General features: G+C 39.9%; 1 protein-coding gene across 14 annotated transcripts in view; it reads left to right on the forward strand.

The window, feature by feature from the left end:
- Nucleotides 1–19777, forward strand: part of mycbp2 (MYC binding protein 2) — a 301458-nt gene that overhangs the window by 206224 nt on the left and 75457 nt on the right. For 8 of the 14 annotated variants that reach the window (XM_042066141.1, XM_042066077.1, XM_042066105.1 and 5 more), the window contains 6 exons: nucleotides 1373–1617; nucleotides 4100–4267; nucleotides 7256–7410; nucleotides 9077–9276; nucleotides 9383–9532; nucleotides 11586–11749. In XM_042066141.1, the coding sequence (XP_041922075.1) occupies nucleotides 1373–1617; nucleotides 4100–4267; nucleotides 7256–7410; nucleotides 9077–9276; nucleotides 9383–9532; nucleotides 11586–11749 (1082 nt within the window). The remainder of the gene's footprint in view (nucleotides 1–1372; nucleotides 1618–4099; nucleotides 4268–7255; nucleotides 7411–9076; nucleotides 9277–9382; nucleotides 9533–11585; nucleotides 11750–19777) is intronic. The other 6 variants (XM_042066068.1, XM_042066120.1, XM_042066102.1 and 3 more) reach the window with 2 other exon arrangements.

Here is a 19777-nt window from a genome sequence, read left to right on the forward strand (position 1 = left end):
ACTAGCTAGCAGGGCAGAAAAAACCAAGGCAAATGACAATTTTCACATAGATGCCAATCCAGACAGCTTCACCAAAGCCACATCAACTCACACACAACTTAGTAGTAACCAAGCACTGCGGTTTGCAAGCAACACAAAACACTTTTTTTATATAGAAAAGGGCCAGATTACAAGCATGTATTACAAGTCTATGTTATCAAATAAACATGAAACAAAACTTAGCAATTCCTGCATAGGCTACTGACCAGCTACAGTACGTGCAGAGCTAGCTGATATTATGTGCATCTTGCTAATGTAGTCCAGTTGACACTGTAACGTTACATGATATAATTTTGCTTAATGAAGGCTTATCAATATATATTTTTTAAACCAAAACGGTCAATATACTGTCCATAGCTATAACCATAGCCATGTCAGTGTGACATGTACTTTTCCAGTGAATGTCAGTCTTCAGTCTGACTGACAGAAGATGCTCACGAAGTTCCTCAAATAGATAGCATCAAAATTCGTGATGAACGGTTCCAAGAATTCTTTTCGAACATTGCAGGCCCAACTGCAGTCGGACCTGCCTTCCTTGCCATAATAGGTAGATTTGATTGGCTAATCAGTCAGATGTAGCCATCAATCAACCCGAATCCAAACATATGATTTCTAATGGTTGCTTAGGTACCGAAAACGCAGTGATTCCTTGTGAAGGCCTGATGCGGGCCTTAACAAGAGAAGACATGTGATTGGATAAAAATGTATCGCACCCCCTCAGTATTTGTTCACACAATCTGTCAATCAAATATAGCGGACAGTGGTAGGATATGGTAGTAGTCTAGTCAAGAACGATCGGGAAGGAGAAGAAGAAGCGAATAATAAATGGTAAAGTAAAATGTTATTAAAGTAAAATGTTATTTTTCATTCGTTTGAAAATAGTTAGGCCTTCAGAGAAGGCCTTGAAGGCCCTGACGGTCCGCCACCGCATACAAGTATAGTGTGTAAACATGATGATCAATAACAGTTAATAAGTGAACAGCTTATCTGATCAAGGTGTTAATATGAGTATTTTTATTCTGATTACTGCATGAATCCGATTCTATAATCGGATTAAATCTGCCCATTCAAACCCACATATTATTGCTCTATTATGATGTCACTAGTTTAAAGTTATTGAATATTCCGCAATGCCTAGTAGAAAATAAATGAACTATGGCTTTTATTTTGAAACTTGTCTTAACGATTCTCATGTCATTCAGAAAGTCATATAATATTATTAAAAAAGGAGAAGCAGCATCAAGAATATAAGCGGAATGATTTTCTTTTTTTTTTCTTTTTTTTTTTTAAAGAATGACGACAACAGAATAACATTCTATCCAATCCGTCCTAGGTGAAGCAGTCCAGGAAGAAACCTCTGCAGGTGAAGACCCCACGAGCTCTGCCCACCATGGAAGCTCACCAAGTGATCCGTGCCAATGCCCTCTTCCTACTGTCTCTGAGCAGTGCAGCAGAACCAAGCCTTCTTTGCCATTATCCACCAAAGCCCTTCCATGGACAGTTGCCCAGTCTTAAGGAGGGCATTTCTGAGGATATGCCCAACAAAATTGGCTGCCTCTACTTGCAGACCCTGGCACGGTACAATATCCATGTTGCACATTTGAAATGTCACTGATATTGTAATTGTGTATGTGGTCCATAAGTGTCGACAGCCATACTGTACAGCCCTGTAGCGTCTGTTGGCGGCCGACATATTTCTATCACTGTGTTTGGAAGCTTTGTTTAATTCACTTTATTTTGATATGTGCAAATAAGTCAACACATAACTATGAAGGTCGAGTAAACAAAAAGATGTGAATGAAACTATTTTATAGTATATTTTTTCCCTCTTATGTCTCCTTCCAACATGCAACTTGCTGTCCGTGGCTGCCTCGACTGATATTTATAACAATCATAATGACTGGCTACTCTTACCTTCTTCCTTGCAATTTAACAAACTAACTCATTATCTTGCTTTCATCCTACAGGCAAGTTATCTGGCTTATTAGATTATTAGAGCCAATATTTACCTCAGTCATCAGTGGTAAGGGAAGCACACCATACTCCCTGGAGCAGGCTATTGAGTGGCATAAACCATCAACTCTGTCTGATGTCAGTGATATTGGCGAAAGTTGTTAAGTGATATGACAATACTAAGCCTATCGGTCATGGGCCAGGTCCTGGGAGTGTTTGAGGCTAGAAAGGGCTAACGTCTCTTTCAGTCGAGTTCACCATGGATGGCTGTGATGACTGAGAATGGCCGCTAGGTGATGTCGGAGGATCGCTGGAGAGTTGGCCATCAGCATCTGGTCGTCTAAAACATTTTGAATGCTGACGCCATCCTGTCTCAAGGGGCAAAAGCTGCATCTGTGCACCTCAAAAATGTTCGAGGGATAGTGAAGCTTTAATGTGAGGAGGAATGGGGTGTGCACTCCCACACATTGTCCTCAAATGCAATGTGCAGTTATTTAATGTGCCTCGGCATTATTCAAAATTGAAAAAAAATGTCTTTCAAGTCCATGGACTAGCTAGTCTCCCTAGCAGACACCGGAGAGGAATTCACGCTGAGTTCTGAATGTCTTTGTCCCCTCTGTATGTCTTCTGCTGGGACTGGTTGCTCGCCGCCAGTTTGCTGATTCCCTGCATCAGAACCATCGAGTGGTGAGGAGGGACAGAAGTGGGTAGAACCACCGTGAAGTGTGGTGGGAGGCACAAGAACGGCAACGCATAGCGTCTCAACAACATACGCAGTACCCATGCAGAGTCTGTGCATGTAGGTCAAGCTCTTAAGTGAGCAACAAGCACTGACTGGGGGGCCGCTGTGTCCCTCTGTGTGGCCTCATTCCCTGAGGGCCACTATTCCCTGGCCAAAGAGGCCCCCAGACGAGAAGGCTGAACTAGTACCTGTGCAGCCAACGGAAATCTGCCGCCATGCTCAACTCTTTTATGAAATAATTACCACCTTTAGAATGGCTTTCTCAATACCCTTGAAGAAGGCTCTAAGGAAGGCAGTAAGTTTAGTTCAGGGGAGTTGAGTCCGGTGCGCTGTGAGATTGAGCTCTCTGGCGGGATGGAGGCTAAATTCTTTGTGATTCGATTGGAGTGTTGCTGAGGAATGTAAAGAATATATAGCATAATTAGTTTATCATGGAGCGATAGATGGGTGATTCATACGTCATACGAGGATGACTTCCCATTGGTCAACTTCAAATGACTTAGATTAAAAGAGAACATTACACACCAAAGTGTCTTAATAAAACAAGGCCATTTGAGTGAGTGGAACTATCGACCAGCCCTGGGTTACATCTAGCCCATCAATAAATAATATTACCCCATCTATCTGCAAGAATATCAGGACCGTGATTCCAGGAGTTTCTTAAACTGATACGCTGGAGATTTAGGTTGGTAAAAGTACGATGCAGAGATTCTAATTTGACTGCAAAAATCTGAGGACGTGGCAGCATAGCGGCTAAAGAGCTGGGCTAGCATGCAGTAGCTTAAAAAGTTGTAAGTTCAATTCCCAGCTTACACCGTTATGCCCTTGAGCAAAGCACTTAACCAAAGTCCTTTTAGGCAAGTCCCTCCACTCGGCGGCCATATTGCAACGCGTTTTGGGTACTCATCGGGCAACCTATTCGGCAGAAATGCGCGTGCGCAAGGCTTCACGGCATCAATCTTGCTCCAGTGGCGAGTTCACCACACATGATTGGCACGATGTCTTGACAACACACCATATTATTGGCTCAATGTATTCACATCACACCACATGATTGGCTCAATGTATTCACATGTCAACGTTTTGCCGAGGAAGAGGTGTGATATGTGTAGACAACGGCCATATTGGCGTTACAAACTAGCCCCATGCATTTCTATGGAGGATTTTTTGAGCACTGTGTCTCCTCATTAGAAAGTCTCTGACTTAACCCCGAGTTGCTCCAGGGACAATGGCCCTTGTAATATAATTGACAGATGTAATTCACTTTAGATAAAAGTGTCTGCTAAATTAAGAAATGTAAATGTTTTCACACATATTTATGTAAATTAATTAGTAAAACTGGTACTGGTTTCCATTCCTGTACAGGCAACATACTGAAAACTTTGGGTCCTATCAGGATGACAGCTTGTTTCAAGACGAGTTACGCTACCTGAGGTCCACTTCAGTCCCCGCACCTTATATTTCAGTCACACCTGATGCCTGTCCTAATGTATTTGAGGAGCCAGAGACCAACATGAAGTCAATGCCCCCTAGGTAATGGACCTCTTCATGCCCCTTCAGAACTGTTATGTGCTTTAAGATGCCTGTAATGTACAACCCCAACAAGAAAAAGATGGGACGTTGTGTAAAATGCAAATAAAAACAGAATGTGGCAATCTGCAAATATTGTAAACCCATATACATGTATAGCTGCAAAAAAGACACAGACAACATCAAATGTTGAAAATTAAATTTCCATTTTCGTGGAAAATATATGTTAATTTTGAATTTGATACCAGCAACACATTGTTGGGATGAGGGCAACAAAATGCTGGAAAAGTTATGTAATGATAAAGACAACAAGTTATGAATATTTCACAACTAATTAGGGTAACTGCCTCTCTGTGATGCTCTTCACTTAACCATGGTGTCAGAGTCTCTTAGAAGTAAAGATGTAGAGGTGTTCATCACTCTGTGTAAACCTGTGTGGACAAATGATAAAACAATGTAAATAATGCTTCTAAACATGAAATTAGTGGTGTTCGTTGATGTTCCAAAACAAGTAGCATGGCGAAATACAGTTTCTGTCGTGTTTTATTTGGCATTTTGTAAAATCCCATTGATTTCTTTTGGAAGACTCATTGCACGTTGATATTACTGCGCCACCGTCTATGCTTCAGGTTCAAATATTGAGCGGAAGTTTATACGCGGTTGTGAGGTGTCTGAATAAATAGTTCCACAATAGGCCTAGCAAATAAGAAGGCTGGAAATCATATACATTGCGCCGATATATTTGCTTTTAATAATCAACGAACACCACTAACCACTCGGTGAGTTGCACAGTTTTGAAAACGAACGTTAAGGGTTGTTTTAAGACATGTTTGAGTAGCCTACAGTATGCCTGTTGACAGCCACCCTGAGCAGTCAAAGGCGATTCAAAAAGGGACTCAAAGTGCTAAAAACCGGGATTTTCCTTTAAAATATTTGGAGAATCCAGAGAAATCTTTGCAAACAAGGGACAGAGCTGAAAAACAATATTGGATGGCTGTGGTCTTTTGGATCTCAGATGGTTCTGCATTAAAACCAGGCCTGTTTATGTAAAGAAAAAAAAACATTGTATGGGAAACTGTATGCTAGTGTAAACCTTAAAGTGGAAAAAGGTCCTGTGGTTAGACCAACCGAAATTTGCCGTTCTTTTTAGAAATCATGGACTCCTCTGGGCTAAAGAGGAGAGAAACTACCCAACTTGGGAACTTCTTATAGTGCTCAGTTCAAAATGCAGCATGTCAGTGTTGTGAAAAAAAAAAAAAATTGAATCGATTGTTAAATTGATATTCCATGTCTAAACACGTTTCCATTTTCAACGCCAAATATAGGCCAATCCATGGACAACTAACGGGCATTAGGATGAATGTAAAGAGGGCGCTTGAGACGCTCAAGTCAGCAATATTTCTGACCGTTTATTGGTGTGAAGTTTCGTAGGAGTGCAACATTCTCGAAAAACAATAAGCAGAGTGGACTGCCATAACATCATTGAAAAACATTACTACAGGCTTCAACATGGCTGTGTTTACAATTAGAAATGTCAAACAAATTTCGCCTATGTAGGAACTCAGGATCGCACAGTTTGCATATCACTTTGTCCTTCACCATAGTTTGAACTACAGTCCAAAACCCGAAGTGCTTCCATATCGAACTCCTCAAGTTATTAGGGGTTATCACTCATCTCTCTCATGTCGCACAGGTTGATCGCCGATGTCCTCCATTTGTTAGCAAAACACCAGCTGCAAGCGATTGAAACTATACACTGCAAAAACTGCTTATCTAACAAAATCTAACCAAGTGTTATTAATCTTATATCAAGATAAAAAAAACTAGTTGGTATTGTTTTCAGTATAAAGAGACTTACCTAGCGCTTTCTTGTGAAATCATTTGACTTAATTTTAAAAATATTTGACTTATTTTAAGACATCTCATCTTGAAAACAAGCAAATTTGTCTGCCAGTGCGTTAAGCAAATTTGTCCTAAAAACAAGCAAATTTGTCTGCCAGTGCATTGAGCAAATTTGTCTTGATAAGACTCCTTAAAATAAGTTAAAGTCTTCTTAAATTAAGTCAAAATGATCTTTTGAGAGGGCGCTAGGTAAATCTTTTCATACTAAAAACAATACCAAATAGATTTTTTAATCTTAATATAAGATCAATAACACTTGGTTAGAATTCATTTTTTGCAGTGTAGACTGTTTCCGGTGCGTAAAATTGTTGGGAATTTTCTTTTTAGCTTTCGCAATGCCTACTGCACTTTCGGAATTCTTTATTTTCTTTTTCTGCTTGTTTCTGAGTTTTGTTGATGGTTTTCTTACATCTATCTTTTTTATTTGATTAATTCATTTAAAATGAATAGTGTGCATATTTGGTTAAAATCGATTCCCTATTTTAGTTTTCAAAACTTCTGTTGGTTGGTCCAATCGATTGTGCAATCAATAATCGATTTTTGAACATAAAGTGACAGCCCTAGGAGGTACTGTACATTAGTGCTTACGGCATAAGCATCTTGCACATCTGGCAAGGTGCAATCAATTCTAAATTATGAGAGATTAATGATGAGCTCTGTTTATGTAATGAAGTGATATCTTAGTAAATTACACGCAATACAGCAAAACACAGCGTTCGCTTTCTGCGTATAGAAAAACTCGGTAGGCTATTAGGGCTTTCATTGTACATACAGCCCTGAGTGTTGGCCTTTGCCAAGCTTCTTCAAACTTTGCAAACTCACCTGGGTGATGTTGTTTCAAGTGCGGGGTGCGAGTGCATTTGACCGGCATTATATCAACATATCTCAGACTTACCGGCTGGTTGCGGGTCATGGCCCATCACGTGAAAATCGGCCAATTCCGGTCACCAGCTGTGATCAGTTGGTGCATCTCTACATTTTACACAATGTCCCAAATGTCTGTGTTGGGGATGTTCTTTATCCAGAGTTGTTATCATGTCTTACAAGTATATGATATCATACATAACCTACTTTATACCTATACTGTAGCTTAGAGACCAGTCCCATCACTGACAGTGACACAGCCAAGAGGACAGTGTTCCAGCGATCCTACTCTGTGGTGGCCTCTGAGTACGACAAGCAGCACTCTTCCCCAGCTAGAGTAAAAGCTGTACCAAGACGCAGGGTTCACAGTGGGGATGCAGGTAAACTAGTACATCTCATACAATCATGCTCAGCTGCTTAAGCAGTGTCTCCAAGTTTGTAATCAATTTGTAAGATCCATAGGGCATGATAATGCTAAAATGGCAGTACACTGCAAAAAGTGATATCTTACCAAGTGTTATAATCTTAAGATAAAAAAATCTAGTTAGTATTATTTTAATATAAAGATACTTACTTTGAGCTTTCTTGTAAAATTATTTGACTTAAAATAAGTCAAATAAGTACTCGCGCCTATATAATGCTAAATTAACCAAAAGTTAGCATTCTAACCATTCAATTCCGTGGAAATGCATGGAGCAACTGGAATCCATGCATTTCCACAGAATTATTTTTGGAATCTGATCCCTTATCATACCTGTTCATTCATACTCGTCGCTTGACTTATCGTGACTAAATTCAAGATGGCCGCGAACGGTAAACTTCCTTAAGGTACTGTCTGTATAAATCGTCTTGTAAATAAATTACCAGTGTTTTTTCAAAGTTCTCAATGTCTCGTTTTAAATGTCAGGGCCCTCGGAAGTCTACCAATGAAGTGTGGAGATACTTTGAGCCTCATAAATGGTGTAAAACAGTGATTTATTTGCATGGCTAGGCCGATGCCGAGGCACCCCCATTAAAAAAGCTGTTGGTAGCATCGGCTAACTAGCGCCAGATTTCGGAGTGTAGGGGACAAGCCGAGATGAGCTATGAGACATACGTTCACATTCGGTATCATGTTTAAACACACTTTAGGTCAATATCACACCGGAATTCTCCTTTAAATCCTTTCAACCTATTCCCAGTCCTAAAAAACGAATGTCACTTAATAACAGAAGCATTATGTCATAAACATTTATGACTTATTTATGACTTGTTCATGACAGTGTCATGTCACTCTTTTGTCGATACTGTCAAGTAAAGTGTAACCAATTTTTGTTGATGTTCTACCTTTAGATCGATAAAAAAAAAGCAGTTGAGATTTTTTATCTGGGCTGCTCTCTGAATGCAATGGCCCATCAGTCAAACCGATGGTTCTTAAACTGGAAGTTGTCAAAAATATGGGATGAGCAGTGCAATGATTTGCTGTCTGAATTAAAGAAGATTTCTAAAAGCTTTTAGACCAACATGTTTAAAAACTGGGATATTCAGTAGCCCTAGATAGGCTTACAAATCAGTGTTTCCATAATGTTCCTCAGAAAGTGCAATGTACATTTTCCAATGATGAGCTTGAAGATGCTGTGTGTGATCTTACCAGTGACAGAACACTATGCAGCTTTCTCTTGCCACAGGAGCACCAGTTATACATTGGATGAGTGCTAGTTATCCATTGGAAAATAATAATCAGATTGTCAAAGGCTGCCAAGCATTAATTTCCTTTTGTGTTGACATAGCCTAGCTATGAGAAGACATTTTCTTGCCTCTACCACCAATGCCTATCTCACATTTTGTGAAACTAAATTGGAGCTCGGAGATAAGGGGTTCGCATGGTTTGCCAATGTTTTTTTTTTTTTTTTTTGGGGGGGGGGTTGCCAGACAAAGTTGAAGAACAACTGAGTTCAACTGTATTATTCCGTACTGGTTAATTCCCATGGTTTTCTTGACATACAGTTGCAAATTGTATTTCGATTTGATTCACTACTCCTGTTCCTTTTGTATCCCTCTCTGAAGAAGTGGGTTCCTCTCTCTTGCGTCATCCTTCTCCGGAGCTCTCTCGGCTGATCTCAGCCCACGGCTCTCTTAGCAAGGGTGAACGCAATTTCCAGTGGCCTGTGCTAGCCTTTGTCATCCAGCACCATGACTTGGAGGGCCTGGAGGTGGCAATGAAGCATGCACTACGGAAGTCAGCTTGTCGCGTTTTTGCCATGGAGGTAACTTTCAAATTAACTAACAATAAAATCATCATGGAGTGTTCCCTCTTTTTACACATCAAACTGTTTCAGTGTCTCAATTTTTATTCTGTTTATGTTCTTGCAGGCATTCAACTGGCTGTTGTGCAATGTGATTCAGACCACCTCCCTTCATGACATTCTGTGGCATTTTGTGGCATCTCTGACTCCTTCACCCTTTGAGCCTGAAGAAGAGGAGGATGAGGACAGCAAAGGCAACAAAGATATTATGGAACAGGTCAGGTTTAGGGCTTTAAACTAGTCAGACTAATCAGATTGCTAACATTGCCAGTGAGAAAACTGTTTGTAATGGTTGAAGCCAAATATCTCATTTGTTTCTGAATAAACAAAGGGGTTTCTCCAACATCCTTAGGCGATACCTGGTATTCCACTTGTATAAAGGCATATTAAAACCATATATATATGTAATGTATATATAGTTTGATATACATTGCTCATTTAAGATAAATTAGGAACTCATGAACAGTTATTAAGATAGATACAATGCTGTGAAAAAGCACCTTTCTTCTATTTTTGCATATTTGGCACACTAAAATGTTTCTGATAATCAAACTAATTTGACCTTTTAGACAAAAATAACCAGAGTAATCACAAAATGCAGTTTTTAAATCATGATTTAATTTCTTGAAGAAAATGCCTGATCTAAGGAAATTAGGGAAAGGGGCTCTGGGACCCCAGCGAACCATGATGAGAGCCATTATCTACAAATGGAAAAACTTGGAACTGTCGTGAACCTTTGAGTGGCCGGCTTACCAAAATTTCTTCAATAGCGCATCGATAACTCATCCAGAAGGTCACAAAAGAACCCAGAATAACATTTAAAGAACTGCAGGCCTCACTTGCCTCAGTTAAGGTCAGTGTACATGATTTTACAATAAGAAAGAGGCTGGGCAAAAATTGCATCCATTGGAGAGTTGCAAGGCGAAAACCACTGCTGACCAAAACGAACACAAAGGCTTATATCACATTTGCAAAAAAAAATAAAATAAATAAATAACATTTTTCAGGGGCTGCTTCAGGGCAACTTGCCAATTGATGGAACCACGAATTCTGCTCTTTACCAGAAAATCCTGAAGGAAAATGTCCGGCCATCAATTTGTGATTTAAAGTGTAATTCCAGCGAAGATTGACCCAAGGATGTTTTCTGCATTAAAACACATCAAATAAGCCGTGGAGACAGTACAGTATTTTTCGTTGATCAACCACTACAGAGCTTGCTCCAGTATACGCTATAGCCCCAAATAGCAAATAGTGCATTAGCTAAGCGCCATGAGCGAAACGCTTCTCAAATAGCATTTTTTAAACCAGTAGTATTGTTCAAAACAGCATCAAACCTCATCAGTAGCTTGCTCAGGGTCCCTACACATAAAACAAAGCACCAACAACGTAGTTAGCGAACCCGAAGTTTATTACAGAAGACTAAAAAACACTTACCCCATCAGCTCCTCTCGAAGAAAAGTCTGTATAAGGCTTTACCTTCCGGCAATAAACGTCATGCTCCGTGTGAAATCTCAGTCTTCTGTGAGATTAACAGTCTTCTGTGATAAACTCCAGGTTCGTTAACTATGTTGTTGGTGCTTACATGTGTCAAGGACTCCTGGCAAGATGGCGGTCACTGGAACAATAATAAGATAATGTACTGAGGAAAAGCCAGATGTCACAGTACTGACTTGTACAGACTTTCTTCTCACAAGATGGCGGCATCCTAAAGAAGAGCACTGACAGTCATTTTTAAACCCTACACTCATAAAGATAGAAATACTGTCTGCAGAGGCCCTCTCCATTGTAGCATAGATGTTCAATGATTTTTTGAGCCTTGTTAATAGCTTGAAAAAGCTATTTATTTTAATATTGTGAAGTTGCCCTCAAAGGCTATGTTATACGAGTTGAAAATGCCCAGTCCAATCTTACTCAGAACTGTATCAGTTTACGTTGTTTTGGCCCTGAATGAATATTTACACATTTTACAGCATAATTGCCAGTGCTCTGTGGAATGCTAACATTAAATTTTCATACATAATGGAAGCCCTATAGATAGTGCGTATATGCATCATTACATTACTGACTCAAAAACATACAGTACTTCCAGTTGAAGTATCTTGCAATCAACAGATACCTTATCCTATTTAATGCTCTAATAAAAGGATGGGTAAAACCTCTTGACTGTTTTGTGGGGTAACTGCACAGTGAGTAAAATAGAATTGAGGACAGCTTGATGTAAAATGTCTCTCTCTTTCTCTCTCTCTCTCTCTCTATTTCTGTATTTGCAGCAGGAGAAGGACCTAGGAGTGTGCGAACATCCTCTCTCAGATATTGTTATTGCTGGAGAAGCAGCTCACCCTCTTCCTCATACCTTTCATCGTCTGCTGCAAACAATCTCTGATCTAATGATGTCGTTGCCTAGTGGCAGCTCATTACAACAAATGGCCCTCAGGTATGAGACATCCTTTATTCCTAGTGGGTGTATTGTGCCATCACCAGTGCATTGGCAAGTATGGAAATTGAAGGGCTTTGTTAACAGGGATGCAAACAGCTCACTTTTCGGGGGGGGGGGGGGGGCTACCATAAGAACCTGAGCAGCGTTTCTCATATGGGCCTGCTGGTCAAATGTCCAGTGCTTCTGTCACTCATCTGATAATATTTCATCATGTAGCAAAAGTGCTCTGATAGCAGCTAAGAAAATATAGGCTACACTCCACGCCACACTCCACGCCATTGGGAGGCAAGTCTCTCAGTTCGCACTAGACTACTTATCTTACCTCTGCAGTAGATCTACTTCAGCTAGAAGTTTTAACACAGAACTGTTGATTAGTTTATAAGCTTTCGTGCCGCTGCCATCTGACTGATCATCCAAAACCGTACAATAATAAAATTATTCCACCTATGAGCCAGTCAGTAACAAAGTTCAGTCTAGTCATAGACATAGTAACCAACACCATTTTTAATGTAACCTAGGCCTAGTATCTAATGTTATGTGGGAATTGCAAGAAAACAATTCCTTACTTTAACCACGCAAGTGTGTGTGTTGTTATGGTAGAAAAACTTGTTAAAACGTAATTTAAAGTCCCAGACATTTAAAGGGACAGCGATCACTCAAGACAAAGGCCTACACCACACTGCAAAAAACTGCTTATCTAATAAAATCTAACCAAGATTATTCTACCAAGATATATCTTATATCAAGATAAAAATAACTAGTTTGTTTTGTTTTCAGTATAAAGAGACTTACCTAGCGCTTTCTTGTGAAATCATTTGACTTAATTTAAGAAAGGTTTGACTTATTTTAAGACATCTCATCCTGAAAACAAGCAAATTTTTCTGTCAGTGCGTTAAGCAAATTTGTCCTAAAAACAAGCAAATTTGTCTGTCAGTGCGTTAAGTAAATTTGTCTTGATAAGACTCCTTAAAATAAGTCAAAGTCTTCTTAAATTAAGTCAAAATTATCTTTCAAGAGAGCACTAGGTAAGTCTTTTTATACTAAAAACAATACCAAATAGATTTTTTGATCTTATTATAAGATTAATAACACTTGGTTAGATTTCATTTTTTGCAGTGCACAACTGAGTGATGAACGTAAAAATGCTTTGAATAGCCTACAAAACACTGCATTTAGATGACAACTGCGTGTAGAACCACGCTAATCCAATCTGGGCGCTTGCCTAGAACACGAGAACAAGCTTGTGGCTCATCTAAACAAGCCTCGGGATGATTTACACTTGCATTCATATTCCAGCTTCATCACAATTACAATTTTAATTTCAACAAATGCTGTGTGTTTTTCTCGAGCCACGAGGGGGGCAGTAGCTATTGTTATTGTTAGCTACAGTGGGCATCGCTTTCAAATGACCACTTCATTCGCGCATTACGCGGCGTGAAGCTGCGTGAAGCTTTAGTACCACTTTCAGCCACTGTGCGTCGCTCTGCCACTGTACATCGCTCTGTCTGCCGTCCCTTACATAATTGTTGCCGAGAGTATTCCCAGCCTACGAATTCAATAACAAAATAAATCATGCATAATTAAACATTACCTCGATTTAGGCTACTTGGGTATGGCTTGAGGCTTGACTACACGAAAATCGAAATCGAAATTTGCTGTCTACATTATTGTCAGTGTTGCACTGCAAAAACTGCTTATCTAACAAAATCTAACCAAGTGTTATTAATCTTATATCAAGATAAAAAAAACTAGTTGGTATTGTTTTCAGTATAAAGAGACTTAACTAGCGCTTTCTTGTGAAATCATTTGACTTAATTTAAAAAAAAATTGACTTATTTTAAGACAACTCATCTTGAAAACAAACAAATTTGTCTGCCAGTGCGTTAAGCAAATTTGTCCTAAAAACAAGCAAATTTGTCTGCCAGTGCGTTGAGCAAATTTGTCTTGATAAGACTCCTTAAAATAAGTTAAAGTCTTCTTAAATTAAGTCAAAATGATCTTTTGAGAGGGCGCTAGGTAAGTCTTTTCATATTAAAAACAATACCAAATAGATTTTTTAATCTTAATATAAGATCAGTAACACTTGGTTAGAATTCATTTTTTGCAGTGTGGGGTTAACGCAACTACGCAAATCAAAACAGTGGTGTGATAATTGAGCCAGTAGAGAAATAACTGTTCAGAATTAATCTGTAGCCTTGGGTAGGCTTCTGCAGAAAACAATGTTGTTGCCGATTTAATACTATCTGGCGACGTTTTTAACAGGCTACGCAATAGAGGCTTAGACAACTATGACCCACGTTTTGGTTTCATCAATTAATTTGCCCTACTTCTTGACTGCAATGTAGTCAATTGACTGCTTGACATGTCATTTTTATTTTTCTGTACAATAAACAAATACATCTGCTTTATGCCGCAGAATTACATTCATATTTGGCTGACTGCAGACGCGCCACTTCCCTCCCCATATTCCAAGATTAAGATAGTATGAAGTGCTTTTTGTAGGCTACTATCATAAAAAAATAGTTAAAACGAATAGCTATTTGCAATTTGACAAAGCACTGGTCCTCATTTTGCGAATGCGAGGACGATATGAGCCTGTTGCATTTAGTTAGATGTCCGAGTCACGCATAATGTTTGAAAACCACTGGCTCGTAATCACAATAATTTAACACATGACAGTTGGATAACCTACTTCATCATGTCCCCATGCCTACATTTTTGTGAGTAGCATAGAGATCGTCAAAAACAATAAAGTATGGCTCTCCGTTTGGGACATCGAAAACTTATATTTTTAATAGACTACCATCGAAGATGCTGACTTGCAAAAGCCTCGGGATAACACGTTATCTCCACTATCATCAGTCATGCCCCTTGATCAAAGTGGGGAATGAAATAAAAGTTTGAGAACCACTGGCTTAACAAGTTACCTACAGTCCAGAACACAGAATCTGTTGCAATATTCTGATGATCAGCGATGATATCGGCAAATGTTTGTTTTCCAAAGTAAGAATTTCACTTCACCATGCACCTTCGACAATACCTGGCCTACCTGGTATCATTACAAACATTATTCTGTGTCCTAAAACTGGCATATTTTATGGCATTGTGTCATGTAAGTTCGTTGCAAAATCTAGAGAAATGTGTGAGGTGGTCAGCGGGGGACAATTGAGACACACATTGGATTGTGTTATTACTTGAACATTCCACACTATCCACAGCTGTGGTAGGCCTATCAGGGGCAGGAGGATTACTGTCAGCGCAGGCTTTATATAAAATTCTTCAACAGAAGGCCTCGAATGTTGTCTTGTTTGTGGAGCGCTTTGCTTCGCTTCTGTAATTTCGGCTTCATTGAAAATGAGGGCTTCCCTCAATGACCCTCCGAGAATAAATAAAGGTTGAATGAATGAATGAATGCAGGCTTGCCCAAAATAAAGGCATATGGTTTGCGCAGCCTACAGTAAATAACAGACCCGCCAGAATGTGCGTTATGATGCTTTTTTACGAGCAAGATGTTTTTGGTACCCTACGCACACTGCATGTTCTTAAATAACAATGATCATCAGTAATATTCGACCATTAATTTGGGTAAATGGGCAAGCGTGACCACCTTGATTGGCTGATTGGCTGATGATTGTAACGCGGGCATGATTCCAAACACCTCCCTTACGATGATGAGTGACAGGTCTCAGAATGCGTGCGCTACACAAGGACGGAAGATGATGAATAACTGGGGCCGTAGGCTATTCACAAAGGCTTTTATCTTACTACTAGGAGTATGCTACTCCTAAATCGCACTTAAAGATTTTAGATTGGAGTTTTCTCTTAAAAGTTATTCACAAAGCCTTTCAGACAACTCCTAAACTAGGAGTGAGTCTTCGTGGATATGGATGACGTCATTACTTATGCACGAGCTTGACTGAAGTGACCACCTTGATTGGCGGACGATTGTAACGCGGGAATTCCAAACACCTCTCTTCCGATGATGACTGACAGGTGACAGGTCGGAGAATGCGTGCGCTACACAAGTAGTGCGAAGGACGGAAGATGATTAATAACTGAATAAAAAGGCCTAGCCTAAATGAATAAAGAGTAAGGCAAAACAAATAGCTTAGTAGCCTAATGAAACATAGGCCTATGGATTGATGCAGTAGCCTACCTTTGCAACATTATTAAATTAATCTGTCACCATATCCCTAGGCTACGTTTGCAAAGAGGAGAACATTTTAATTTGATTCACAATGAAACGTTACATTTCATTTACATGTTAACAATGAGTAGTTTTGGTTGTGTTTGGGTGGCGTTATTGCATCCCTTTTATGAATGCAAAATTGTTCCCTCGTGATTGGAAGCTCCTGTTGCAAAACATCGCAACGTAAAATGCCACAAAAAAGCTGTTTATGAATAGGTCTTAGTGAGTTAGGAGTCCTCTCGACTTAAGCTGTCCCTGACTTAGGTGCTACTTTTAGGTCTAAAATGCTTCGTGAATTACTTTTTGTGAAAAAATTAGGAGTCCTAAAGTTAGGAGTGACATGCCCATTATTTTTAGGAGTTGCTCCTAAATTCGCCAGTTAGGAGCTACTTTTAGCTTTAAAATTCTTTGTGAATACGGCCCCTGAATAAAAAGGCCTAGCCTAAATGAATCAAGGCAAAACAAATAGCCTAGTAGCCTAATGAAACATACGGATTGATGTAGTATCTTTGTAACATTATTAAATTATTATGTTACTATGCCTACGTTTTCCAAAGAGAACATTTTAATTTGATTGACAATAATGTTACATTTAATTTACATGTTGACAATGATTAGCCTAGTTTTGGTTGTTGTTGGTGGTGTTATTGCATGTTAGTTATGCCTACAATGCAAAATTGCTTCCTCGCGATTGGAAGCTCCTGTAGCTGCATAGGATTTCAAAACCGCAGGTTTGTGATATAGGTCTGTGAGTAAGGAGTCCTCTTGACTTCTTTTAAGCTGTCAGAGGTGGGAAGGTGTGATTTTTTGGGGGCAGGGCCGGATTAACTGGGCACAATTGTCTGATGGCCCCCCTTCCCCCCAGCCAACGTGAATCGGGTGGTTAGTTAATAGGCCTATCGTGAAGATTTTTCCTGCCATCTAAGGCACGAGCGCATCTGTGAGGCCAAGCCTCACGAAGTAGCTCGTTTGTTTACAACTAACATTCCATTTAATTAAACTGCTTTATAGGCTATGCCGAAATAGTTTTCAACATTTTGAATATTAGTGTCGGGACTAACCCCCCCTCCTCAAACAATATAACCATACAAACGCGCTTCCTGCACTCATTGTTTCAAAAGGAGTAATTTTGGCTTTGTCAGAACTGAAGAGCTGTGGACGGCACGGCACGGTATGCCCAATGAAAATAAATTAACACAACACAACACAGACCCCGCTTCTCTCGCGTCAGTCACTGACATGAACAAAACACAGAACCCGCTTCTCTCACGGCAGTCACTGACAGTAACCTAGAATAAATGCATGGGGAAAAACACTTCCCCATGACAAAGACATCGTAAAACACTGAAAGTTAATATTTTGTCACTAGCAACATACATCTGTCCTTTGTCAAATGTATTATGTTCCAAGTACCCTATGCGTAATTCTGCTTCATGAAGTTGAACAAATACATTTGCTTATTTCACAGAAAAATATAAATAGCCAGTCTACAGTGCAGAGTTGGTAAGTTATGGTAGGCCAACTTGCAGTGAACATACAAACAGGGAAAATTATTTCTCTTGCAGCTGAATAGCCTCAGGTGCGCACGTAGACATATGGCCCAACATGCAAGCGCCAATGAATCGTGCTCTCACGACAATCGCGCCGTTAAACTTAAATAGGTTAACATCACTCTAAGTTCGCCTTCAAGCAAGGAAAACGATGATTTGAAGACATCTGTTTCGTTCGAAGGGCAAGGGGTAGCAACAGGGCAACACAGAGACAGGCCCGATGGCAGGGCTGTTATGAGAGTATTAAAATATGGGATATTCTACGGGAAAACATTAAAACGGCAAGACAGCGGGGAAAGTTAAAATACGTGATAAACACGGAAAAAGTTGGCATGCATTGTTTCGGTCCCCGTGCACAGGGATTATTTGTCATACTATTAATCACATATGATTATTTGTTAAATTGTGCAAACATGCGCAACACATTTGAAAAGGAAGGACTGGTAGCATGCAAGCTCACGGGAAAGATTGATTTAAGAACGTTATCACAAAGTGTGTGGCTGTGGCGCGGGCGGAAGACAATTGGCAGGGGAGGGTCATGTCTTTTTTAATAATTCTGTCGGAGGGTCATTGAACAATTTCTAGCAGGCAAGAGAGGGTCATGCAACTTCCAACTGAAGCACTCAAAATTCCTCCGGTGGCCCCTTCAATAAATAACGATCAGTCCCTAGATTGCTGCTGGGCTATATGTCTTGGTTCTGTTAACAACTCATTGTCAAACGCATAGCCTATCTCGCGGTTGCATCCATTACAAACAAACATGCAATATGAACGTCTGGGATTGGGGAGAGCACTAAATGCTCTACTGAATAAGCACGAAGTCAAACCTTTAAATGAAAAACACTCTTTAATAATCCAAAAAATAAACCGCTAATGAAGTAAACTTGTGACCATCAAAAATCGTTTATCGCTTGTAACTCCGTGATACCAGGACGTAACAGGAAGGCATTTGGCTGAGCAACGGAGGTTAATATGCTCCATGTTTTGTCCAAATGATGACTGTCTATCATCGTTGCACTCGGAGAAAACCGGAATGTTTCATTCGTCCCCGTTTCAATCGTCCCGGTTGTACCTACTCAAAACACAGATAGAACCTTATTATTCTAAGGTAGCAAAATAGCGTTCAGCATGATTCATGCCCAATTAATTCCCCCTGTTAAAGTGTTCACCTTTGTAGTTTGGTTTCGTGATAGCCTATGATAAACGGCTTATGGCCAAATATGTGAAAACGTTAAAATACAGTAGGCGATAAACCCGGAAAAAGTTGACAGTGATTTTTTCATAATCACTTTGGAGGGTCATAGAAAAATGTATTGCTGGCGAGGGAGGGTCACGTCTTTTTGGACTAATGCACCCAAAACTCCTTCGGTAGCCCCTTAAATAAATAACGAACAGTCCCTAATGAAGTAAACTTGTGACCATCAAAAATCGTGTATCGCCTGTAACTCCGTGATAACAGGACGGTAACAGGAAGACATTTGGCTGAGCAACGGAGGTTAATACTCTATATTTTGTCCAAATGATGTCTGTCTATCATCGTTGCACTCGGAGAAAACCAGAATGTTTAATTTGTCCTGCGTCTCTACGGCTGCAAACGGGATTCACTCGCAGTTAACCAAATATTTCTTTATTAGGGCAGGGCAGGCATATTTCTGGCTATTACATTATTTCTAAACCAGTCTGCTAAAGTCTGTAGTGAAGTCTGTGTAGGGTTTTCCAGGCTCCATTTCTTTTTATGAGACACCCTGCTCACTTGAGCCATCTACCGGTTGTTTGGGTTGTTGCAGCGTCTCACTGGAAAAATACAAATTAAAGTCGCGTGATACCGCGTGATCCCACGCGCGGACCGCGAGTGAAGCTGGCCAAGTCGAAGCACTGCCCACTGTACATTAGCCTATTTAGCAAACCAGCTCGAAAATAAAACGTTACATTGTATTGCACGCACAGCAAGATTGGGCAATGCATAAATTGGTAAACAGGATTAAAGCAGTAATGTAATTGAATGTGTAAGTGCATTTAAATCGACATTAAATCAACATAGTACAAATACAAAGAAAATACATCTCAACTTCAATTATGGGCGCAGCCATCTTTGTTTTCAACTCGTACGTTCAGCTCGGTGCACTATCAAGAGCCCCAAGTCAGACAGCTGATATTCCGACCAAGAGGGGGCGTATCTCGGTGAATTGACGCGAGACAACTGGGAAATTTCACACTTTCCAACTTTGACGAGTCAACTGGATCACCCCATAAGATAGAGCCTAAAAAGTAGAGGTTTGCTGACAA

Source organism: Alosa sapidissima, chromosome 2 (genome assembly GCF_018492685.1).
Source record: "Alosa sapidissima isolate fAloSap1 chromosome 2, fAloSap1.pri, whole genome shotgun sequence".
In the NCBI taxonomy this organism is placed as follows: domain Eukaryota; kingdom Metazoa; phylum Chordata; class Actinopteri; order Clupeiformes; family Clupeidae; genus Alosa; species Alosa sapidissima.